The following is a 27,529-nucleotide window of genomic DNA, read 5'->3' as shown; positions in this document are numbered from 1 at the left end:
CCCAGCCCACAAAATTCCAGAAAAACCCATCTTACAACACAGCAGGTAGAGATATTTGTTATATGAGCGTTCTAGTGTGCAAAAGGTCTTCATCTTTAAGACTTTCACCATTAACCTTGTTGCTTTGAAGTGACCCCAACTACCCCTTACTAAAATCACTACAGCAAGCAAGGACCTAGCTTACCTCCCCGCCACCAAAGAAATGAACTTCTCTCACTTTGTTTTTTTATTTTTTTTATTTTTTAAGATTTTATTTATTTATTTGACAGAGATCACAAGTAGGCAGAGAGGCAGGCAGAGAGAGAGGAGGAGGCAGGCTCCCCGCTGAGCAGAGAGCCCAGATGCTGGGCTTGATCCTAGGACCCTGAGATCATGACCTGAGCTGAAGGCAGAGGCTTAACCCACTGAGCCACCCAGGCGCCCCGAACTTCTCTCACTTTAGACCACAACATTGGCTGCCATCCACTGGTCATGATTTCCTTCCAATCCCATTTTAACCTTCTGAAGTCAAGGAAGCAGAGTTATAGAGGGAGCACAGAGTTTGGGGCCATCGAAGACCTAGGTTTCTGTACAAGGTGAGTACTTTCTTCTCAAAGTTCTCAAAATTATTCATAATGTCCAAAGTGTTTATTATTCTCAGCGCCTAAAATGAGTGCTTGCATTAGTAATAACTGATCAATGAATGTGTAATGCTTGGGAGTATAAATTTGGACAGCCTACATTTTAAATTATTGCAATAGTTTTTTAGAACCTCTAAATTTATTAAAAAAATAGGTTTCTAAATTTTCAAAAAATATTCAGGAAGTGTATGAGGGAAAAGAAGCAAAGAAGGAAAGAAAAAAAGATGAAAAGAGAGGGAAAAAATGGCTTTCAGTGTCAAGCACAGTTGAGCCCTGAACAATGTCAAATTAGAAAAAAGAAAATGTCATTAAGAAAATCATAGGAGGGGTGCCTGGCTGGCTTGGTTGGTTGAACGACTCTTGATTCCAGGGTCATGAGTTCAAGCCCCATGTTGGGCATGGAGACTACTTGAAATAAAAATTAAAAACAGAAAGGAAAATAAAATCATAAGAGAAAATACATTTACAGTACAGTACTGTATATGTATTAAAAAATCTGCATATAAGTGGATTTGTGCCATTTAAACCTGTGTTGTTCAAGGGTCAACTGTATAAATGATTTGGGGATAAAGAGTTTTCCAGGCCACCATTTTCCTTGGTGGCAAATAGAACAAATACTCTGTCTTCTACTTATTTAGAAATTACTAATAAGCCATGGCAAATTGATTTGTAAACAATGAAGGAAGGTAATTATAAAATTAAACCATCATTTCCTTTACTGACTACAGATAAGAAGTTAAATAATTCAGTTACCATATTAATTAAAACCCACTGTAGATTTTAAGAAACTGCCGTCTTAAAATTTGTTAAGATAGAAGATATTCTGGTCTTATCATTCTTCTACTTTTCTGTACTTTTCATTCTTGTACTAGCTGGTAACATGATAATAGTCTTTGTTTTTAAGAGGACTTTTATTGAATTATAAGTTCTAAATCATACAGGAGTCTAATATTAAAATAGTGCTGGCAATATACACAAAAGAAGCAAAAAACTTTCAAATTTTAATTTTCCCACTCTTACCACCACCCCTTCACTTCTAGGGAACCTCTATAAGACAGTTGTTCAATGGATACAGAGTTACAGTTTTGCAAGATGAGAAAGTTCTAGAAATTTATTGCACAATAATGTGAAAATACTGCTGAGCTATACATTTAAGAATGGTTAAATTTCATCTCAAATTTCAGTTTTTTACCACAATCAAAAATTTTTTAAAATGATGAAAATGGTTTGGATCAGTCATACACTCAGAGGTTTTATTTTGTTCTGACTTAACAAAAATACCTATGTTATAAAAACATCCCTGGAGATACGTAACCAAGATTCATATCTCACTCTTCCACAAATAGACCTTATGTGGGAATGTCCTTCTTCCTGTTGAATACATAAATTAAAGACATTCAAAGGATGTCTAATAAAGTTCAAAGTTGCCACATTTCTATGATGGCTACAAAAGATGAGCAAATGTTGAGAATTCACAAGGATAAATTAGGATGTGGCATTTCCCAGGTAAAGGGCAAAGTTCCCAGTCCTTTGATTCTTCTACTCCTCTCCCCTTTGTCCTGAGGGCAACTACAATGGGGTCTGGGAGGAGAAAGGCCCCTTTCTAATTTGAGAGCTTAGAAATCTGTTTCGGTCTTCTGTCGATCAGATTTCACCTGCTCTCATGAGGCAAAGACAGCCTGAAAACCCTAAAATCTGTCATTTGTGGCCATGGGACTCTGCTAATCTCCCCAGGTCCTCACAGAGATGTCATGGCGTCTTGACCGGAGTCAGGCGGTCTGCAGACAGGTTCTATGGAAATGTTTCCCATCATTACACTAGAACTTGACCTAATCATTAAATTCCTAGCCATTCTGGGGCAACTCCCTTGAATAGGTCTGAAACCCGATTTATGGGAGGCTGTAACACACCTTCCTGGAACCCCACACGCAGGTGGTGCTTAGGGGTCAAATTCCAGTACAACAAACACTGTTCTTCCTAATATCCCCCCCGCCTCTGTCTTCAGCCCACATTTTCTGTTATTTATGCCTTTCCCTTAAGTTACATAACGCAACACTTTAAGTTGAACACAGTAAAGCTTTTCTGGGTTCTATAGTCAGTGTGATTTCTCTGAATTGTTCTCAGGTGGACCATTCTGCAGAAGGGTCTAGGTGTTCATTAGAATGAAATATTTCTCACAGATTTTCAGTTCACAAAGCTATTTCACAGTTGCCCCATGTAGCAGATAAGGTGACCGGGGATGGGCATGTAAAAATGCTCATGGAGGCTCCTAGATCTCCATGGTCTGTCCCCCTTCTCCATTTCTGAGCCAACACTGACCAGCAGGTGCTGAATTATTTCATCGTTCAGGTTTAATTCGCTTTCAGTGAATGTGGATTCTTAGATATTTAGGTCTGGCAGGTTTCTGTTCACATAAAATCTTCAAAAGAGCCACTTGAAGGTGCAAAATTCGCACTGTGTTAGAAGTGTGTAGCTGGACAGTTCACCCCTGATGGGCATTGCAAGACTATCTCAAAGAGAAAGAAAACGCTCTAAAAAAGTCTACATAAGGCCCTCTGATCACTGGTAATATTTAAAGCATGCATATGTTAACTGTCACGTTTTTGCTACCCATCATGGATGTTTTTGGCCACAATTTCTTTTTCTTTTACTATACAGTGGCTTTTGGGTACAGAACACAGTTTTGTACACATTGCCCCATTTGAAACTTACAGCTACCCTAGGAAGCCTTATTGTGGAGCTCACTTACTGCAGTGATCCAGTGGGACACAGGTGAGTGCAAATATCTAGCCTTTACTTCCTGGGGATGCCAACCTGACCCGGAGGCTGGCAACTCTCTCCAAGGTCACTTCTACCCCAGAGGAGCTCCTTGGTTTACCCCAGCGTGCCTTTGTTTTTCATGTGTGTTATGATGTGTGAAAGGATAGTAAGCTATGTGATATCACTGCTTTCACACAGTGCAGGGGGCAAAAAAGGCTCAGGGAGATAAAGAGAGGGCTTAAGATCATGGAGCTGGCTGGGGCTAGAAGGTAGGACTCAACTTTGCATCTCTGATCCCATCACTCATGTTCTTTCTCTTATACCATGCCACTTCTCAACTGGGAACTTTGAAGTTGGTCCGTGCCTGAGTCATATAGAGAGAATAAATCAATTTCGGTAACTTACATACAAAACAGAAACTATTCGATGAAAGGTAATGTAGCACAGTGGCTGACAACGAGGGTGCTGGGACCAGCTTGCTCCGGTTTACATCCAACTCCATCACTTACCCGCGTGAGTCCTTGGTCAAGTCATTTAACTTCTAGGTGCCTGTTTCTTAATCTGTAAAATGGGGATAATAACAGTATCTCGCTCATAGTGTTGTGAGGATCGAGCGAGCTGAGAAAGGTAAAATGCTGAGAGCAGCGCCTGGCATGTAGTACGTATCCTACGGTCACTATATTACGTGCACTACCTTATGTGCACTAACTTTCTCAGGGAAGAGCCACAACTTACTCTCCAGAGTGGTCGGTGGCACCTTTGTTGCTTGGTCCTCAGGCAGCTGGCAGGAGCAGCTGAGTAACTGCTGGATGATTCCCGGACTCATTCGTTGGAAGTCTTCCTTGGAAATGGGTGAAAGGCTGCTCTGTACAAATATCTCTGCCAGCTGCCCTGCAGAGAAGCAAGGCTACGGAGAGAACATCGTGAGTAATCTCGACAAACAAATTTCCCATCCGTTGTCATTCCTGAGAAGTCAGAGCTCAACAGAATGGGTAAAAAGGACACGAGAAGCCATGACTGCATGTCTCCCCCCCCCCCGCCCTGCAATCTTTTTGTGCGTTCATAATTTGCAAGGATTATTTTCAACCTCCGATCAATTGCAAGGATTATTTTCAATTTCTGATCAAAGTCAGCTTATCTCACTTTCGTTTTGAGTATGATGTAGTATGAGTTTTGCACCCTTTTTTCTTTCCTGAAAACGTACACTGGATTTTACAATGTGTCAAATGGTTTTCTAACCAGCAGTTTAAAAACCTTGATGCTTTTTTTCTTTTTTTGCTTCTCAGTGTGGATGGTGGCTTTGTCTCAACAGAGTCAAGATTTCGTATGATAAACAGGAGCTCTGAGGGAACGAGATCATTGTCTTTAATATTCTCTGATTGAAAAAGCCTGTGTAGGCAACATGTATTTTCAAAAGTAATAAAAGTAAATATTTTGAAAGGTGAATGCTGTGTCAACCACCGGGAGTGTAAACACTAAATAATATGGATACCTTTGGAACTGACCTCCCTTCCCCACAAAAACAACTGAAATCACTAGGACTCCCTGCTGCTGCTTATCTCTATCTTTGTTGTTTTTCTACAGCAAATGTAGACATATTCATTGACAGATAAGGATTACAGGTAAACAACCAATCCAACAGGTCTCTCAAAATTGCCAGAGGGAATTTGTGCATTTCAGATGATTTTGTGTATCAAAAATTGCATTTAAAATTTTAATGTGTATATAGTTCCACCAGCACAGATGGTGAAATCAAACCCTAGTGCAATGACTTTGTGAGCTTTAGTCACAATCAGTAAAGTCTCTGAAGAAAACCAGAGCTCTACGAAGCTTGTGGGACTTGCCCTGCTGGAGAATGTAGGGGTTTTTAACAAAGACACACTGCTGATCAGAAAATGATGACATAGTTGCTGAGTTTTCCCCACATACATTTTTGGGGGGATGAGGCCATGAATAAAAAATGTTTTTCTTGATCTGGAAATGTGTGGTTACAGGGAAGAGAACCTACTCCAATCAGTGAGAACCAAGGGAAGGTTGTATTGGCAGGACACTAAGAATCTCAGAGATTGAAAAGGTAGAACTCAGGCAGAACTCAACTTGAAGCTAGAAGATGAGAACCAAAGATGTTTCTGTCTCTGTCTCATTGGGGCCAAGTGTTTTCTCCTTTCTGTTTCCCGCTGCATGTATCTATTTCCTTTCGCGGTCCAGTGTTCTTTCCTTTAGTAAACACACGACCATATAAATCCCAACTCTGAAGTGACCTCTCAGCCCACAAACCCAAGACTGAGTTGAGTCTGCAAGTCCTGACAGAGATCTGATTGCTTTAGCAAAGCCACAGATGTGCTTTCTGGGCTCAGGCATCCCTCTGGTTCAATCAGTTTTGCCCACGAGATAGGAGGTGGGATCACACTGTCCAGACATGGCTGCCAGCCTCACGCCTGTGGGTGAGGAAGGCATTTCTCAGAAAAGGACTGGGCCAGAATCCAAAAGGTTTCTACTAGCAAAAGCAACAACAGAAAGCTAAACTTGGGTTTTCCTTTTTCCCTTTGTCAAAGTAATTTGTGCCAAATACAACTTCTCTTTTGCACCGTTTGTTACTAAGGGAATATAATTGCTTCACTATTAGATGTACTGACAACAACAAAGGGAAACTGGCCACAGACTTTCGATGATGAATCCTTTGGAATGAGCATTCTCATTGGGGAGTGCTGGATTGGTAAATCAAGCAGTGCAGAGACAAACATGAACAGAATGACATGCATCTTTCACCAGTTCACTGCCAAGAAATTGAATCGTTCTGGTCTTAGACTACCTTCTCCTAGAATAAGGATATTCTGTTATAAACTTCTGTGCCCTTGATCTTTATGTGCTGTTCCTGTGCTATTTAGGTCATTTGTTTGTTTTACATTTCTTCTGAAATCACGAACACAAATGTCCTTAATGGTGATTCATTATATTTTATAAACCTGAAACCCCAAATATTTTTAATAAAGAACAAAATCAAATGAAAATTTAGATTATCCAGCCAATAACCTTTAAAATATCTTTATTCCTTTGCATAAAACTTCAATATATGGGTATCCTTGCTTTGGTATCATCACACTTCTATGATAACTTTACAAACATATTCTAAAGCAGTGGCTCATGATCTTTAGATTTGAGAATCACTTGGAGGGCTTGTTATAAGACAGACTGCTGGGTCCTACTCTCAGAGTTTACGATTCAGCAGATGCTGGGGTGGGACCCGAGAATTTGCATTTCCAAGAAGTTTCCAGGTATAACACATTGAGGATTACTGGTCTAAATAACGTAGGCAGGATCTTCAGATCTGCTCTGTCATAGGGTCCTATCAAGAGTCAGGAGGAAAGTGACAGGTTGGGACAGAGAAGAACCATTTGCATTGTTAGCACAGGAAATGACTATTACTGTTTTTAGAGGTCACATGCCGTAAGTAGGTAGTTCCTAAATTTTAAGAAACAATTTCCATTCTTTATAAAGATAAGGTCTCATTAGGCAAATTTGCTCCCTTCCTAAAAGCCAGCCCTGAAGAAATCTACTTAGCAAACAAAGATTAACATAAGCATCAGCTCTCTTCACTATGAGTTGAATACAATGTACCATGAGTTTGAAAGAATCAAATTTAATACAGGTCTTTATACTATACACACACACACACACACACACACACATATTTTTTTGTATGTATATCATATATACAGAAGTAACAGAAATCTACTTTTAAAAATATCTAATATTCTAATTAATAATCTGTTTTTGTCTAAAAAAACAAAATAAGCAAACAACAACAAAAAAGGGAAACAGACTCATAAACATGGAGAAGAAACTAGTGGCTGCCAGAGGGGAGAGTTGGGGGAGTGGGCAAACAGATGATGGGGATTAAGAGATACAAACTTCCGGGGGGGTGGGGGTGGGGAGGGAATATATGATACTGCCCAATCATGTATCTGTAACTCACAGGAACAACATTCTGCATTATTAAGAATCTGTAAGGGATCTTGCCCTTTTAAGGTACAGACGGTACCTTGCTCACCTAATATACAAATAACAAAAATAGTTTTATTTAAATCAACAATTCCCAAACAATAGCACACCCGCTAAGATCACAGAGTATGTTATTAGACAACCTATGGGCATATCCTAGTTTCTGTGAACTGAAGCAATCATTTGTTAGTTCCATGTCTCAACCTCTTCATCTGTAGTATAGAATAATATACCTAACCTCATATAGTTGTGATAATTAAATGAGGCAATGCAGTTGAAATAGTGCCACGTCTAATGCAAAGTACATACTCAATAAACATAAGTCATGTTTGTGGAACATCAATTTATCAGGAGTTTAAATGGTTAGGGTGAAGAATGCTGTAGTCAAAGTTTGAGAAATGTTGGATTCAATTAGATAAAAGAAGTTTATTTGCTAAAGGACTTCCCCAGATAACTTAATATGCTACAAGGCAATATGTATATCTAATATTTCCCAAACCAACTGGATCATAGCACCCCTTTTCGAGGAACATTAAGATAGGCTAGCGAATGTTCTTTAGAGCACAACTTAAAGAAATAACAGATATAAATATGTTTATAAACTTATATATCACCTTTTCTCAAAAAGAGAAATATGTATTTCACAACTTACTGTACAAATATTTCTTTTTATACAAATATTTCTGTTACTAATGGCTCAAAGTAATCTCTGCATAACCTAAACTACGTTTAAAGCATTCATGCATCATTGTAAGTATATATAGGTAATGTCTGTATCCTCCTACTATCCTCTTAAGTGACAAAGGAATTGTGTCTATTTTTGTTCAGCCTTGTATCCCTAATGCCTGTGATGGTGACTGGCAGGTAGTAAATGCTCAGTATGTTTGCTGAATTAATTACTCATTCATTTAATATAGACACAAGGGAGAAAAGAGTCATATATGTCATATATATATGTGTGTGTGTATGTATATATGCACATACATACATAATACACACATATATGACATATATTACATTATATGTCACATATATGACACATATATACATATATGTATATACATATATGTATGTATATATACATGCATATGTGTGTGTATATATACATATATGTATATATGTGTGTATGTATGTATATATACATGCACACACATATATACACACACACACACATATATGCAGATATACACACACATACACTATGTCTGTTTTTCTTGCATATCTTGGCCTCATGTTTATGTCCATAGAGACCTATTTATAGAAGGAAAAAACCCATGGCCACTCTGTAGAAATAGAATATTTTTACGTTTAAGGAAATACACATTATCCTTTAAATTTTCCACAACTCTTACAGAACTTTCACAACTTTGACAGCATTGGATGGTGTAAGAATAATGACCATACCTCATCCCAGGAAGCTGAACCATCATTTGACTCTTGGCCCGTGGATACAGATAGATTAGGGTGGCTCCAATCATAGATTGTTAGGTTGGTTTGTGTCCTTTGAAGTTGATGGATTTTACCTTTCCTGATACAGGTACTTTTGGTCCAGAGAATGTTGAGGAGATGGTCTAGTTCTAGAAATTTCACACAAAATCTGGTGTCACATAGAATAAAGATAAGTCAATCTCAGGATCATCACAATTTCTTATGGCCAAAGTACAGATATTTTGCTAAATAAATTTGGTTCCAATGAAAAGTCAAGATATTACTCTGGACAATAATAAAAGAACATTTATACTTCATGTGAGTGTTGATTGCCTCACAAGATTTACACTAAGCTTTGGAGCTAAATCAGCCTTACAAAGAAGTTCCTACCATTTTTATCTCCCAGGGATGATACAAAAGGCAATTCCTCCAAAGAGATGCCTTCTCTTGAGCAAGCTATTTCTTTTTCTAGATGGCCCTATAAAAATGCAAACAAAAGATAGAACTGGCCTAATCCTTAGGAAATTTATTTTTTTGAGGTACTACAGGCATCCTTAGTAGATTAACTACAACTATATATAATGATTAAGTTAATAAAATTATTTTCTTTTTAAGGGTTTGTTCATGCAGAAATAATAAAGGAAATAAAAGGGATCTGAGATTGTAGAGACAAGCTGACTTTGTTTTCTAATGCTACTGTGGTATGGTTGCCAGTTTACAGATTACAGTTTAGTTTCCCTTAGTAGAGCTCTAGACTTCTAAAAAACTGATTGATACAGAGAATAATTAAATGTAATGGTGAATTTTTTTTTGGATTTATCCATCTTCTTGCTTGAGAAAACAATGTCCCTGGTATTTTCCTGAATATTAAGAGAAATTACAAACTTGAGTTACTATAATATTTCATTTTAAATGACTGGCTTTCAGTGAAAAAAAAAATAGACTTGCAAAAAAAATGGGAAAGTGTGATTTAGAATCAGGGAGGAAAGCAGTCAATAAACAGGTCTCTGAGTATTCCCAGATGTTGGATTTAACAGAAAAAGACTTCAAAGCAGGTATCGTAAGTAGGCTTAAAGAACTAAAGGAACTCATATTTAAAGAATTAAAGTGTGACAATAAGAAGTCAACGAATAGAAGAAATAAGAAATTCAAAATTATATAAAAGTCCAGATTGAAATTATGGGGTTGAATACAATAAGTGAAATGAAAAAATCACTAATGGAGCTCAATTTGGATGATATTTGAAATGATAAAAGGAAGAATTACTGAAAGTGGAGATAAATTAATAGAAAAAATCCAGACTGAAGAATGAGGGGAGAAAAGATTTTAAAAAAGAATAAATTCAGAGACCTATGGGACAAGAGCAAGCATACCAGCTTATATGTAATGACAATCACAGAAAAGAAAGATGTAGAAAATATTGGGGGAAAAACATCAAAATTATTCAAATTTGACATAAAACCTTAATCTACATGTTCAAGAAGTTTAGCAGACATCAAGTAGGATAAATACAAAAAGATCCATACCCAGACACATTGAGGCAAAATTGATGAAAGTCAAAGAAAAAGATAAATCTTGAAAGCAGCAACAGAAAAATGACTTATCACATAAAAGGAACCATCAGTACAAATAGTACTTGACTTCCCATCTGAACAACAGAGGCCAGAAAATAGTGAAATGTTATACTCAAAGTGCTAAAAGAAAAAACTGTCAACCAAGAATTCTATATCCAGTAAAACAACTCTTCAGACATGATGGTGAAATAAAATAATTCCCAGATAAACAATAAATGGAAGACTTCATTGAGAGAAGACTTGCCTTATAAGAAATACTAAGTGAAGTTCTTCAGGCTGAAAAGAAATGATTTAAACAGTAAGTTGAATCTATATAGGAAGAAATGAAGAGCACTAGAAATATAAGTATGTGGGCTAATATAAAAGACCAATTTATATTTTTCTCATTTATTCTCTAAATTCAGTGGGGGAAACACTACAGGTTTTTCTTTCAAAGTAAGAAACATGATAAGGATGCAGACTGTCCTCAGTACTACTTACCATTATATTGGGGTTATTAACAACCAATGTAACTAGATAAGAAAGTAGACACAAGAATTGAAAAGCAAGAGGCAAAACTACATCTATTTAAAGATGATATGATTATATATACCTGAAAACTCTAAAAAATGCAAAAATAAAATAAAAGATTTAATGATGGAACAGATTATAAAATTAGTCCATAGAAATAAAACCTTTTGTATACACAAAGACAAGTTAGAAAATATAATAAAAGAAAAGACTCCATTTAGGACAGCCAAAAGCCTAGATATAAATATAACAGGAAATGTCTAAAACCTATGAGTAAAATAATAAAGAACTCCACAAAAACACACCTGTAGACATGAGCAATGGAGACATATATTCATAGATATAAAGATGTAATATCTTATAAGTGTCATTTTCTCCCTAAGTTATTTTATATGTGTGTGTATACACATCACAATAAATTATCACAATGTTTTTCTTTCCAGCTTGACATTTTGGTGATGTCTGTTAGGAAGGAAAAACAAGCCAGGAATATGCTGAAAAGAAGAGCAATGAAGAAGGCTAGCTCTACCAGACATTAAGATATGCTAATATTTTAAATATTATATACTAATATACTAATTATAAGTAAAACTATAAGTAAGAGAGTATGATACTGGCACATAAATAGATAAGTTGACCAACAGAATAGGAAATAGAAATATATTTGATTACATTTGTCAATGTATTATATAGAAGAGGAATCTCAAATCAGCAGAGGAAATAATTTCCACTGTCTTTAAAAAAATGGGTGGCCATATAGAAAAAATAAAGGAGATTTATTCCTCACAGCATATACCATAATTAATCCAAAATGAATCAGAAATGATAACATACAAATATTGGAAGAAAATATAGATGACTACCTCTATAACCTAGAAATGTGGAAAACTTTAAGTCAGAATCAGAAAACAGTAAAAGAAAAGTCTGACTAATTTGTTAATATAAAGATTTAAAAGGCACACCAGGGTGGTTAGGCTGGTTAAGCATCCAACTCTTAATTTTGGCTCAGGTCATGATCTCAGGGTTGTGGGATCAAGCCCCATAATGGGCCCCACACTCAGCAGGGAGTTTGCTTGAGATTCTCTTTCCCCTGTTCTTTCTCTCTAAAATAAATAAATAAATAAATCTTAAAGATAAAAATATAGGGGTGCCTGGGTGGCTCAGTCAATTAAGTGTCTGCCTTTGGCTCAGGTCATGGTCTTGGGGTCCTGGGACTGAGCCCTGCATTGGGCTCCCTGTTCAGCAGGCAGCCTGTTTCTCCCTCTCCTTCTGCCCCTCCTCCCTACTTGTGCTCTCTCTATGTCTCTCTGTCAAATGAATAAATAAAATCTTTTTTAAAAAAGATTAAAAAAATATTCGGAGAAAGACTGATTCCAAATCTAGACAGGAAATGTATAAGATAAACTTGGAATATCTTATACTAGACAGCAAAGAAGACAGAAAATGTCCTAAGAGTTTTGTCAAAAGGACTTAGGAGTCAACTTGATTATGATCCCACTGCTCAATGAGGCAAAAATCTGAGCACTAATTAGGGTAATAATGACAACAGATTGAGAGATATGAAATCACAATGATATAAAAAGAAAATATCATGGTTCTCCTTTGAAGGATGCAAGGAAATATTATCATTTTGAAAAAATGGTAAATTAAAGAATCAAGAATTTATTTTTACTGTAAAAACAACAACAAAATGAAATTGTAATGAGGGGAAGTTTTCCATTTCAGAATTATTACACTAATAAGTGAAGAAGAAATTAAATTAGAAGAACACCATTTCATAAGCTGTAAATAATAAATCTAGACAATTATCAATACCGTATGACTTCCCAAAAAGAAAGAGAGAACAAGATGTTATGGTACTGACTACAAGACAGTATCCACGAAATAAGTAATCAAAGATCTGTAACAATGAATATACATGAAACACAGGGCAGCAGGGTGCATGTAACATACATAGGGGAGTCCTCTGAGGTGTGGGATTCTACTGAGCAAGGGACACTGCACTGCAGGGCTCTATAGGACATTGTCTTCATAAGACCACTACTTTCTTTTTTTTTTTTTAATTTTATTTATTTGACAGAGAGAAATCAGAGCTAGGCAGAGAGGCAGACAGAGAGAGGGGGAAGCAGGCTCCTGCTGAGCAGAGAGCCCGATGCGGGGCTCGATCCCAGGGCCCTGAGATCATGACCTGAGCTGAAGGCAGAGGCCTAAAACACTGAGCCACCCAGGCGCCCCAAGACCACTACTTTCAAGAGCAGGAGAGGTAGCTCAATTTCCCAACACAAAGAAACAGACACAGAGAGTTAGACAATATGAGGAGACAGAGGAATATGACCTAAATAAAAGAACAGGACAAAATCGCAACAAGAGACCTAAGCAAAATGGAGATAAGTAATATGCCTGATAGGGAATTTAAGGTAATAGTCATAAAGATACTCAAAAGACTTGAGAAAAGAGTGAAGGACATCAGTGTGACCCTTAAGAGGTAGAAAACATAAAAAGAACCCATCAGAGGGGCACCTGGGTGGCTCAGTTGGTTAAGGGGCTGACTCTTGATTTCAGGTCAGGTCATGATCTGAGGGTTGTAAGATCAAGGCCTGTGTCAGTCTCTGAGGTAGGTGTGGAGCCTGCTTTAGATTCTCTTTCCATTCCCCTCTGCCCCTCCCCTCCTTCTCTCTCTCCCTCTCAAAAGAGAAAAGAAAAGAAAATAGATGAAGAAATCAATAAATGAAATTAAAACCACACCAGATGGAGTTAATAGTAGACTAGAGAAAAGAGAAAATGGATCACTGACCTGGAAGACAGAGTAATGAAATCAAGTTCAATAGCTGAGAAAAAAAAAAAAAAAATTCAAGACGAAAACATACTTAGGGAACTCAGCAACATCATCCAATGTAATAACATTTGCATCATAAGGATTTCAAAAGAAGAGAAAGAAAGGGGGGTAGAAAACTTATTTGGAGAAATAATTACTGAAAAATTCTCAAATCTGGGGAAGGAAAAAGAAATCTAAACCCAGGAGGCACAAGGATCCCCCAACAAAGTCAATTCATCGAGGTCTACACCAAGACACCAAGACACATAATAATTAAAATGGCAAAAAGTAGTGGTAAAGAGAGAATTCTAAGACCAACAAGAAATAAGAAAACAGTTACATACAAAGGAAACCAAAAAGGCTACTAGTTAATTTTTCAGCAGAAACTGTGTAGGCCAGAAGAAAGTGACACTACATATTCAAAGTGCTGAAAGGAAAAAAAAAACAAAAAACAAAAAACAAAAAACAAAAACCTGCAACCAAAAATACTCTATCCAGCAAGGTTATCATTCAGAATAGAAACAGAGATAAAGTTTCCCCAACATACAAAAATTAAAGGAATCCATGACCACTAAACCAGTCTTACCAGAAATGTTAAAGGGGACTCTCCGCTTGGCAAGGAAATACCATAAGTAATAGTAAGAAAAGTAGGAAGCACAAAAGCAATAAAAATAAGTATATCTATAAAAATCATTCAAAGGACTCACAAAATTAAAGGATATAAAGTAAGACACCATATACCTAAAATGTGAGGGCAGGGAGAGGAGTAAAGAAAGGGCTCAAACTTGAGCAACCATCAACTTAATATAGACTGTTATATATAGAACATGTTATATACAAAATGAATGGTAACCACAAATCAAAAATCAGTAATAGATATGCAAAGAATGAAGTGAAAGAAATCTTATTGCTAAAGAAAGCCAACTAAATGTGAGAAGAGAGTAAGAGAAAAGAGGAACAGAGAAGAACTACAAAAACAACCATAAAGTGAGTAACAAAATGGCTATAAATACACATATCAATAATTACTTTGAATGTAAATGGACAAAATGCTGCAGTTGAATGACAGGATGACAGAATGAATGAAAAAGCAAGACCCATCTATATGCTGCCTATGAGAGAGTCATTTCAGACCTAAAGAACACAAGCAGATTGAAAGTGAAGGAATGGAGAAATAATTATCATGTGAATGGATTTGAAAAAAAAGTCTAGGGAGCAATACTTATTTCAGATAAAATTATTTTATTTTTTTTAAACATTTTATTTACTTATTTGAGGGCAAGAGAGAATGAGTGGGAGGAAGGGCAGAGGATAAAACAGACTCCCCATGGAGCAGGGAGCCCAATGCGGCACCCTGAGATCATGACCTGAGCTGAAGGCAGAAGTTTAACTGACTGAGCCACTGAGGTGTCCTAAAATGACTTTAAAACAGAGACTGTGACAAAAGACAAAGAAGGACACTGAAAAATCATTAAGGGGCAATCCAACAAGATGATATAAGAGTTGTAAATATTTATCCACCCAACATCGTAGCACCCAAATACATAAAATTATTAATAATAAATGTAAAGGAAGTAATTGATAGTAATACAAAAACAGTAGGAGACTGTAACACCCTACTTACCTGAATGGACAGATGGTCCAAACAGAAAATCAACAATAGTGACTTTGATTGACATACTGAACCAGCAGGATCTAACATCTATTCAGAACATTCTATACTAAAATAGCAGAATATATAGTACTTGCAAGTGCACATGGAACATTCTGTAGAGTGGATTACATATAATCACTAAAGAAGTCTCAGCAAATTAAAAAAGATAGAAGTCATACCATGCATATTTTCCGAACACAATGCTATGAAACTAGAAATCAATCAAAAGAAGAAATCTAGAAAAAGCAAAAAGGCATGGAGATTAAATAACACACTACCACACAATGAGTGGATCAACCAAGAAACCAAAGAGAAAATTAAAAAAATACATGGAAGAGTGGTGAGAGTGGGCATCCTTGTCATGTTCCTGATCTCAACGGGAAGGCTGTGAGCTTTTTCCCATTGAGGATGATATTTGCTGTGGGTCTTTCATAGATATATTTGATGAAGTTCAGGAATGTTCCCTCTATCCCTATACTTTGAAGCGTTTTAATCAAAACGGATGCTAGATTTTGTTAAGTGCTTTTTCTGCATCAATTGAGAGGACTATGTGGTTCTTCTCTCTTCTCTTATTGATTTGTTCTATCACATTGATTGATTTGTGAATGTTGAACCATCCTTGTACCCCAGGGATGAATCCCACCTGGTCATGGTGGATAATCTTTTTAATGTGCTGTTGGATCCTGTTTGCTAGGATGCCCACTCTCACCACTCTTGTTCAACATAGTATTAGAAGTCCTAGCAACAGCAATCAGACAACAAAGAGAAATAAAAGATATCCAAATTGGCAATAAAGAAGTCAAACTCTCTCTCTTTGCAGATGACATGATATTTTATATGGAAAACCCAAAAGACTCCACCCCCAAACTACTAGAACTCATACAACAATTCAGTAACATAGCAGGATACAAAGTCAATGTACAGAAATCAGTGGCTTTCTTATACACTAACAATGAAAATACAGAAAGGGAAATTAGAGTATCGATTCCATTTACTATAGCACCAAGAACCATAAGATACCTGGGAGTAAACCTAACCAAAGAGGTAAAGGATCTGTACTCGAGGAACTACAGAACACTCATGAAAGAAATTGAAGAAGACACAAAAAATGGAAGACCATTCCATGCTCTTGGATCGGAAGAATAAACATTGTTAAAATGCCTATACTGCCTAGAACAATCTATACTTTCAACGCCATTCCGAGCAAAATTCCACCAGTATTTTTCAAAGAGCTGGAGCAAATAATACTAAAATTTGTATGGAATCAGAAGAGACCCCAAATTGCTAAGGAAATGTTGAAAAACAAAAATAAAACTGGTGGCATCACGTTACCTGATTTCAAGCTTTACTACAAAGCTGTGATCACCAAGACAGCGTGGTACTGGCATAAAAACAGACACATAGACCAGTGGAACAGAGTAGAGAGCCTGGATATGGACCCTCAACTCTATGGTCAAATAATCTTCGACAAAGCAGGAAAAAATATACAGTGGAAAAAAGACAGTCTCTTCAATAAACGGTGCTGGGAAAATTGGGCAGCTATATGTAGAAGAATGAAACTCGACCATTCTCTTACACCATACACAAAGATAAACTCGAAATGGATAAAAGACCTCAACGTGAGACAGGAATCCATCAGAATCCTAGAGGAGAACATAGGCAGTAACCTCTTTGACATTAGCCACAGCAACTTCTTTCAAGATATGTCTCCAAAGGCAAAGGAAACAAAAGCGAAAATGAACTTTTGGGACTTCATCAAAATCAAAAGCTTCTGCACAGCAAAGAAACAGTCAACAAAACAAAGAGGCAACCCACAGAATAGGAGAAGATATTTGCAAATGACAGTACAGACAAAAGTTTGCTATCCAGGATCTATAAAGAACTTCTCAAACTCAACACACACAAAACAGATAATCATATCAAAAAATGGGCAGAAGATATGAACAGACACTTCTCCAATGAAGACATACAAATGGCTATCAGACACGTGAAAAAATGTTCATCCTCACTAGCCATTAGGGACATTCAAATTAAAACCACATTGAGATACCACCTTACACCAGTTAGAATGGCCAAAATTAGCAAGACAGGAAACAACGTGTGTTGGAGAGGATGTGGAGAAAGGGGAACCCTCTTACACTGTTGGTGGGAATGCAAGTTGGTGCAGCCACTTTGGAGAACAGTGTGGAGATTCCTTAAGAAATTAAAAATAGAGCTTCCCTATGACCCTGCAACTGCACTACTGTGTATTTACCCTAAAGATACAGATGTAGTGAAAAGAAGGGCCATCTGTACCCCAATGTTCATAACAGCAATGGCCATGGTTGCCAAACTGTGGAAAGAACCAAGATGTCCTTTAACGGACGAATGGATAAGGAAGATGTGGTCCATATAAACTACGGAGTATTATGCCTTCACCAAAAAGGATGAATACCCAACTTTTGTATCAACAGGGATGGGACTGGAAGAAATTATGCCAAGTGAAATAAGTCAAGCAGAGAGTCAATTATCATATGGTTTCATTTATTTGTGGAGCCTAACAAATAACATGGAGGGCATAGGGAGATGGAGGGGAGAGGGAGTTGAGGGAAATTGGAAGGGGAGGTGAACCATGAGAGACTATGGACTCTGAAAAACATTCTGAGGGTTTTGAAGGAGCAGGGTGTGGGAGGTCGGGGGAGCCAGGTGGGTGGGTATTATGGAGGGCATGTATTGCATGGAGCATTGGGTGTGGTGCAAAAACAATGAATTCTGTTATGCTGAAAAGAAAAAAAAAATACATGGAAGCAACTAAAAATGAAAACAGAATGGTCCAAAATCTCTGAGATGCAACAAAAGCTGTTCTAAGTGGGAATTTTATAACAATATAGGCCTACCTCAAGAGGCATGAAAAAATTTCATATAAATAGCTAAACCTTACACTTAATGGCACAAGAAAAAGAAAAATAAACAAAACCTAAAACCAGGAGAAGGAAGGAAATAATAAAGTTTAAGGCAGAAATAAACAAAATAGAAATTAAAAAGCCAGCAGAACAGATCAATGAAACCAGAAGCTGGTTCTTTGAAAATATCAACAAAACTGATAAACCTTTTGTGAGACTCTTGAAAAAAGAAAAAGAGGACTCAAATTTAAAAAATCAGAAATGAAAGAATAGAAATAACAATTGACACCACAGACATATGAAAGATTGTAAGAGAATATTATGAAAAATCATATAGCAACAAATTGGATAACCTAGAAAAAATGGACAAATTCCTAAAAACATATAACCTAACAAAATGGAATCAGGAAGAAATTGAAAATTTGAACAGATTGATTACTAGCACTGAAATTGAATCAATAATCAAAAAACTTCCCAGGGACTGGTTGGCTCAGTTGGTTGAGTGTCCAACTCGATTTCAGCTCAGGTGATAATCTCAGAGTTGTGAGATCAAGCCCCACACCAGGCTCCATGGCCTGCTTAAGATTCTCTCTCTTCCTTTCCCTCTGCCCCTACCTCTCTCTCTCCCTCAAAATAAAACAACATCCAACAAATGAAAGTCTAGGACCTGAAAGCCTCACAGGTGAATTCTACCAAACCTTTAAAGAAGAGTTAATATCTATTCTTCTCAAAGAATATTCCCAAAACTAGAAAAGAAAGAGAAGCTTCCAAATACATTCTATGAGGCCAGCATTATCCTGCTATTAAAGCCAAATAAAGACATCACAAAAAAAGAGAACTACAGATCAGTATCTCTGATGAACATAGACGCAAAAATTCTCAACAAAATATTAACACACTGATTCCAACAGTACATTTAAAAAATCATTTCCTGGGGTGTCTGGGTGGCTCAGTTGTTTGAGCATCTGACTCTTGGTTTTGGCTCAGGTCATGATCTCATGGTCATGAGACTGACTCCTGTGTCAGGCTCCATGCTCAGTGGAGAGTCTGCTTGAGAGTCTCTCCCTCTTCCTCTGTCCCTCCCCCCACTCACACACATATTCTCTTTCTCTCTTTCAAATAAAGAAATCTTTAAAAAATCATTCACCATGATCAAGTGGGATTTATTCCTGGGATGCATGGGTGGTTCAAATGTGATATATCACATCAACAAGAGGAAGGATAAAAACCATATGATCTTTCCAACAGATGCAGAGAAAGCATTTGAAAAAAGTAAAACACACATTCATATAAAAATGATCAACAAAGTAGGCTTAGAGGGAACATACCTCAACGTAATAAAGGCCATATATAAAAAACCCACAGCTAACATCATCCTCAATGGGGGAAAAACTGAGAGCTTTTCCTCTCAGGTCAAGAACAAGATAAGGATGTCCACTCCCACCACTTTTATTCAACATTTATTCAAGAGCTATAAGAAAAGATAAAGGAACAAATCGTATCTAAATTGTTAAGGAAGAAGCAAAACTTTCACTCTTTGAAGATGAGATGATGAGATATATAAAACCCTAAAGATTCCACCAAAAAACTACTAGAACTGATACGAATTCAGCAAGTTTGCAGGATACAAAATCAATATACAGAAATCTGTTGCATTTCTGTACACTAATAATAAAACAGCAGAAAGAGAAATTAAGATAATAATCCTATAATTACACCAAAAATAATAAAATACCTAGGAATAAATTTAACCAAATAACCTAGGAATAAATTTAACCAATAAAAGACCTATATTCTGAAAACTATAAAATATTGGTGAAAAAAATTGAACATGACACAAACAAATGGAAAGATACTCCATGCTCATGGATTAGAAGACAAAATATTGTTAAAATGTTTATACTATCCAAAGCAATTTATAGATTTAATGCAATCCCTATCAAAATATCAACAGAATTTTTCACAGAGCTGGAAAAAGCAATCCTAAAATGTGTATGGAACCACCAAACACCCTGATAGCCAAAGCAATCTTGAAAAAGAACAAGAGAACTGGAGGCATCACATTTCCATGTTTCAAGTTATAGTTACAAAGCTGCAATATTCAAAAGAGTATGGTAATGGTCAACTAATCTTCAACAAAGGAGGTATGAATATGCAATGGGAAAAAGTTTCCTCAACAAATGGTCTTGAGGAAACTGGCCAGTTATATGCAAAAGAATGAAACTGGACCACTTTCTTATACCATGTACAAAAATAAACTCAAAATGGATTAAGGACATAAAGGTGAGACTAAAATCATAAAAATCCTAATAGAGAGCACAGGTAGTAATTTCTCTGACACTGGTCAGAGCAACATTTTCCTAGAAATGTCTCCTGGGGCAAGGGAAAGAAAAGCAAAAATGAACTATTGGGACTACATCAAAATAAAAAGCTCCTGCACAGCAAAAGAAACAATCAACAAAACTAAAAGACAACCTACTGAAAAGGAGAAGATATTTGTAAATGAAAATCCAATAAAGGATTAGTGTCCAAAATATATGAAGAATTTATATAACTTGACACAAAAAAACCCCAAATAATCTAAATAAAAATGGACAGAAGAAGTAAACAGACATTTCTCCACAGAAGACATCCAGATGGCCAATAGACACATGAAAAGATGCTCAACATCACTCATATCAGGGAAACACAATCAAAACCATAAAGTAACACCTCACACGGGTCAGAATGGCTAAAATAAAAATACAAGAAACAACAAATGTTGGCAAGGATGTAGAGAAAACGGGAGCCCTTGTGCACTGTTGGTAGGAATGCAGATTGGTGCAGCCACTCTGGAAAACAGTTTGCAGATTCCTCAAAAATTAAAAACAGGACTGCCATAAGATCCAGTAATTACACTCCTGGATATTTATCCAAAGACTTTGAAAACATTAATTCAAAAGGTTATATGCACTCCTATGTTTATTGCAGAATTATTTACAATACCCAAACTATGAAAACAGCCCAAGTGTCCACTGGTAGATGAATGGATAAAAGAGATATGGTATATATAAAATGGAATATTACTCAGCCATAAGAAAACAAAATCTTGCCATTTGCAACAGTCTGGATGGAGCTAGAGAGTATAATGCAAAATGAAGTCAGTCAGAGAAAGACAAATATTATATGATTTCACTCATAAGAGGAATTTAAGAAACAAAACAAATAAGGAAAGGAGAAAAAGAAGGAGAGAGAGAGAGAGAGAACTAGACAAACCAAAAAAACAGGCTCTTCACTGTAGAGAACAAATATATGGTTACCAGAGGGGAGGTGGGTGGGGGGATGGGTGAAATAGTTGAAATGGATGAAGAATATATTTATCATGGTGAGCCCTGAGTAATGCATAGAATGGAATCAGTATATTGCACACAGAAACTAATATAACACTGTTATGTTCACTATGCTGGATTTTAGATGAAAAAAAAAACAAATAAAACAACACTAGAAACTGGCATACTTTCTTCCCACCCAAGATATAATCAGTAGCTACAGTACCCTAGCTCAGGGGCAGCTGTGAGAGAAAATGCCTCATGGCTTTTAAAATGCCTAATGGAGCTGAGACGGAATGGCAGTCAGAAATTGAACTCCAAGTTCTCAAACGCTGAAGTGGTTGGGTTTTGCTCAGATAGGTGATACTACTGATCTCTCATGAACAGTTACTTGGCTTTTTTAACCAAGGTCCACAATGATCAATATTCACACAACTTGCCTCTGTCTTCTGTATTGTGGTCTGACTGCCTCCTATTTCTTAGAGCGGTCAAGACTTCAAGTGGTGTACATTTTTACATCATTTGAAAAATGGGATCATTTGCACCCCTCCAACTGCAACAGAAACTACACTGTTAAAATTTTCCAACACCTACTTCCCACCTCAGACTGATTCTCTGCTTAACATGTCTTTCTCTGGCTTATTTCCTATGCATGAAATCTGGGTAACCTGATTTAATTATATTTCAACTTTTAACAAAAAGTGCAAGTGAACTGTGGAAAACCACATCTGTCATTCAAATTGTTGGGCAAACAGGTCCAGGGAAAGTTCAATACTGAACTGTACGGTTCCAGCTCTCAAGCCCCTCCTTCAGAGTTGGGAGGCTTACTCAGATCACAGATGTTGTTGGTCCCTTGGTGAATTCACATCTCCCTTTATGTTGTGACTTCCCAAGAGGAAGTGTATTGGAAGGAGCACCAGCTCTTTTGTAACATTCTAGATGCCCTTGGTGTAAAATTTTGATACAGATTTTTAAAATGTCATTTCTGGGGCACCTGGATGGTTCAGTTGGTCATGATCTCATGGGTTGTAGGATCAAGTCCCAAGTCAGACTCCATGCTCAGCAGGTAGTATGACATTCTCTCTCTGACTCTCTCCCCACTCACTCTCTCTTCCTCACTTGCTAAAATAAATAAATGCATCTTTAAAAAAATTAAAATTCAGAGAGGAAGCAAGATGGTGGAGGAGTCGGAGACTGAAATATCATTAGGTCCCAGGAGTTCAGCTATATAGTTATCAAACCATTCCAAACACCTACAAACTCAATAGGAGATAGAAAAGAAGAGCAGCAATTCTAGGAATAGAAAAGCGACCACTCTCTGGAAGGTAGGATATGTGGAGAAGTGAATCTGAGGGGACATACGGGGAGACAGCAGAGGGAGGGGTGGCTCCTGGCAAGTGAGAGAGCAGTGGAGCACAAAATCAGAACTTTTAGAAGTCTGCTCCGAGGGACATTGCTCTAGGGGCTAAGTGAGGGGAGGAACCCTCATGGGGACAGTGTGATCTCAGGACCTGCAGGGTCACAGAAAGACCAGGGGTGCCTAGTGTGGCAGAGCCCTCAGGTATCAGAGCAGGGAAGCTGGTGGCAGAGATGGAGCCAAGGAGGGGCTCTCAGCTCGGAGTTACCTTCAACGGTGATCTGAGGCACAGTTGGGCCACTGTTCTTCAAGCAGGGACCCCACTGTGGCAGATCCGGAGATAACCCCTCCTTCCTCCTCCAGAAGAGTGATGCGGGAACATGCTGCAGGAATCTGCTGGGTTTGGAGACTCCAAATGGGACCATGCACCAGAGACAGAAACACTCCGTCACAGGCCAGATGAGCAAGGAGTGTGGCCAGAGACCAGGGAGAAGGGAGGGATTGACTGCTTTTCTCTGAGGGCACACTGAGGAGCGGGGACCCAGCTCTTGGCTCCTCCAGGACCAGAGATTGGGAGGCCGCCATCTTCATTCCCATCCTGCAACGCTGTACAGAAAGCATTCAGGGAACAAAAGCTACCAAGAGTGAACCCGAGCAGATTGTTTAGCCTTTCCCCTGACAAGGGCGGTGCAATTCCACCTCTGGCAAAGACATTTGAGAATCACTGCAATAGGCCCCTCCCCCAGAAGATCAGAAAGAACATCCAACCAAGACAAAGTTCAATAACCAACAAGAACTGTGGAACTCCAGAGCCAGGGAAACGCAACACATAGAATTCATGGCTTTTTCCCCATGACCCCTTAGTCTTGCAAAGTTAATTTTTTTTCCATTTTTTTCTTATTCTATTTTTTTTAACTTTTCCCCTTTCCTCTTTTACTGTTTTTTTAAACTATTTTATATTATCAATACCTTTCTTAAAAAACTCTTTATAAATTTTCATTGTTATAATCATATCTTATCCCTTCATTGTATTTAACCTTATTTTTTTATACATAGAGGGTTTTTTTCTTTGAAATTTTGGGATACAATTTCTAAGAAATATAGATCAAAATATAACCTAAATATAGTGCATGGCTTTGTTCTAGTCTCCAGCCTGATCACATTCTCTCTTCTTTTTTTTCCCCTTCCTTTTCCCAACCAAGTAATCTAATCAATTCCTTTTTTAGAATCTCTTAATTTTCATCTTCACAGTCATATTCCATCCCTTTAGCGTGTTTACCCTTATTTTTGTGTATATGTATAAGTTTTTTCTTTTTTAAAATTCTAGGAAGTAGTTTCTTCTGAGACCAGAATACAGACAAAATCAAGTGAGTGGCTCTGTTCTACTTACCAGTCATTCATATATATATATATATATTTTAATCTTTTCCCCCTTTCTTCTCCCTCCAGTATTGGGTCTCTTCTGATTTGGTTAGCATATATTTTTCTGGGATGTTAGCCACCCTTTTAGTATTTTATTATCTCATTCATATATTCTTATCTGGATAAAATACAAGGCAGAAAAACTCACCACAAAAAAAAAAAAAAAAGAAGAAAAGAAAAGAACAAGAAGCAGTACCAATGGCTAGGGACCTAATCAATATAGATATTGGTAATATGTCAGAACTAGAGTTTAGAATGATGATTACCAAGGTATTAGTGGGGATCCAAAAAGGCATGGAAGATATTAGAGAATCCCTCTCTGGAGAAATAAAAGAACTAAAATCTAGCCAGGTTGAAATTTTAAAAAAGCTATTAATCAGGTACAATAAAAAATGGAGGCTATTACTGTAGAATAAATGAGGCATAACAGAATATTAGCGATATATAAGACAAAATGACAGAGAATAAAGAAGCTGAGCAAAAGAGAGAGACAAACAACTACTGGACCATGAGGGGAGAATTTGAGAGATAAGTGATACCATAAGACAAAACAATATTAGAATAATTGGGATCCCAGAAGAAGGAAGAGAGAGAGGGCAGAAGGTATATTGGAGCAAATTATAGCAGAGAATTTCCCTAATATAGTAAAGGAAACAAGCATCAAAATCCAGGAGGTACAGAGAACCACCCCTCAAAATCAATAAAAATAGGTCCACAACCCGTCATCTAATAACAAAACTTACAAGTCTTAATGACAAAGAGAAAATCCTGAAAGCAGCTCAGGACAAGAGGTCTGTAGCATACAATGATAGAAATATTAGATTGGCCACAGACCTATCCACAGAGACCTGGCAGGCCAGAAAGGACTGGCATGATATATTCAGAGCTTTAAATGAGAAAAATATGCAGCCAAGAATACTATATCCAGCTAGGCTGTCACTGAAAATAGAAGCAGAGATAATAAGCTTCCAGGACAAACAAAAATTTAAAGAATTTGCAAACACCAAACCAGCATTACAGGAAATATTGAAAGGGGTCCTCTAAGCAAACAGAGAGCCTAAAAGTAATAGACCAGAAGGGAACAGAGACAAAATACAGTAACAGTCACCTTACAGGCAATACAAAGGCGCTAAATTCATATCGTTCAGTAGTTACCCTGAATGCAAATGGGCTAAATGCCCCAATCAAAAGACAGAGGGTATCAGAATGGATTGAAAAACAAAAACAAACCAACCAACAAAAAAACAAGACCCATTGATATGCTGTCTGCAAGAAACTCGTTTTAGACCCAAAGACACCTCCAGATTTAAAGCGAGGGTGTGGGAAACAATTCACCATGCTAATGGACATCAAAAGAAAGCTGGGGTGGCAATCCTTATATCAGATCAATTAGATTTTAAGCCAAAGACTATAATAAGAGATAAGGAAGGACACTATATCATACTCAAAGGGTCTGTCCAACAAGAAGATCTAACAACTTTAAATATCTATGCCCCTAACATGGGAGCAGCCAACTATATAAATCACTTAATAACAAAATCAAAGAAACACATTGACATAATAATACATAATACAGTAAAAGTAGGGGACTCCCCTCACTGAAATGGACAGATCATCCAAGCCAAAAATCAACAAGGAAATAAAGGCCTTAAATGACACACTGGACCAGATGGACATCACAGATATATTCAGAACATTCCATCCCAAAGCAACAGAATATAAATTCTTCTCTAGTGCACATGGAACATTCTCCAGAATAGATCACATCCTGGGTCTCAAATCAGGTCTCAACCAGGACCAAAAGATGGGGATCATTCCTTGCATATTCTCAGACCACAATGCTCTGAAACTAGAATCAACCACAAGAGGAAAGTTGGAAAGAACTCAAATACATGGAGACTAAAGAGCATCCTTCTAAAGAATGAATGAGTCAACCAGGAAATTAAAGAAGAATTTTTAAAAAATTCATGGAAACAAATAAAAATGAATATACAATTGTTCAAAATCTTTGGGACACAGCAAATGTGGTCATGAGAGGAAAGTAGATAGCGATACAAGCCTTTCTCAAGAAACAAGAAAGGTCTCAAGTACACAACCTAACCCTACACCTAAAGGAGCTGGAAAAAGAACAACAATGATGCCTAAACCCAGCAGGAGAAGAGAAATAATAAAGACCATAGCAGAAATCAATGAAATAGAAACCAAAAGCATAGTAGAACAAATCAACAAAACTAAGAGCTGGTTCTTTGAAAGAATTAATAAGATTGATAAGCCCATGGCCAGACTGATCAAAAAAAAAAAAAAAAAGGAGAAAGGACACAAATTAATAAAATCATGGATGAAAGAGGAGAGATCACAACCAACACCAAAGAAATACAAACAATTATAAGAACATATTATGAGCAACTATATGCCAGCAAATTTGACAATCTAGAATAAATGGATGCATTACTAGAGATGTATAAGCTACCAAAACTGAACTAGGAAGAAATAGAAAATCTGAACAGACCCATAACCAGTAAGGAGACTGAGGCAGTTGTCAAAAATCTCCCAACAAACAAGAGCCCAGGGCCAGACGGCTTCCCAGAGGAATTCTACCAAACATTTATTTGACAGACAGAGATCACAAGTAGGCAGAGAGGCAGGCAGAGGGGGGGGGGGGGAAGTAGGCTACCCGCTGAGTAGAGAGCCCAATGCGGGGCTTGATTGCAGGACCCTGGGATCATGACCTGAGCCAAAGGCAGAGGCTTTAACGCACTGAACCACCCGGGCACCCCTCTACCAAACATTTAAAGAAGAATTTATACCTATTCTCCTGAAACTGTTCCAAAAAACAGAAATGGAAGGAAAACTTCCAAACTCATTTTATGAGGCCAGCATTACCTTAATCCCCAAACCAGATAAAGATCCCATCAAAAAAGAGAATTACAGACCAATATCCTTGATGAATACAGATGCAAAAATTCTCACCAAATACTACCCAATAGGATCCAACAGTACATTAAAGGGATTATTCACCACAACCAAGTGGGATTTATTCTTGGGCTTCAAGTTTGGTTCAACATCCACAAATCAATCAGTGTGATACAATACATTAATAAAAGAAAGAACAAGAACCCTATGATACTCTCAATAGATGCTGAAAAAGCATTTGACAAAGTATAGCATCCTTTCTTGATCAAAACTCTTCAAAGTAT

At 37.3% G+C, this 27,529-nt stretch overlaps 1 protein-coding gene across 1 annotated transcript in view; it reads right to left on the bottom strand.

Moving 5' to 3' along the window:
- SLC39A12 (solute carrier family 39 member 12) overlaps nucleotides 1-27,529 on the bottom strand; it is a gene marked incomplete at both ends in the record, with an annotated part of 83,912 nt that overhangs the window by 40,235 nt on the left and 16,148 nt on the right. The window contains 2 exons of the mRNA XM_080811391.1: nucleotides 4,116-4,287; nucleotides 8,787-8,959. Of these exons, the coding sequence (XP_080667517.1) occupies nucleotides 4,116-4,287; nucleotides 8,787-8,959 (345 nt within the window). The remainder of the gene's footprint in view (nucleotides 1-4,115; nucleotides 4,288-8,786; nucleotides 8,960-27,529) is intronic.

The sequence above is a fragment of the Martes martes genome (genome assembly GCF_963455335.1).
Source record: "Martes martes genome assembly, chromosome: 8".
Classification (NCBI taxonomy): domain Eukaryota; kingdom Metazoa; phylum Chordata; class Mammalia; order Carnivora; family Mustelidae; genus Martes; species Martes martes.
The sequence above is the reverse complement of the archived record's forward strand: the minus strand, read 5'-3'. Positions and strand labels throughout refer to the sequence as shown.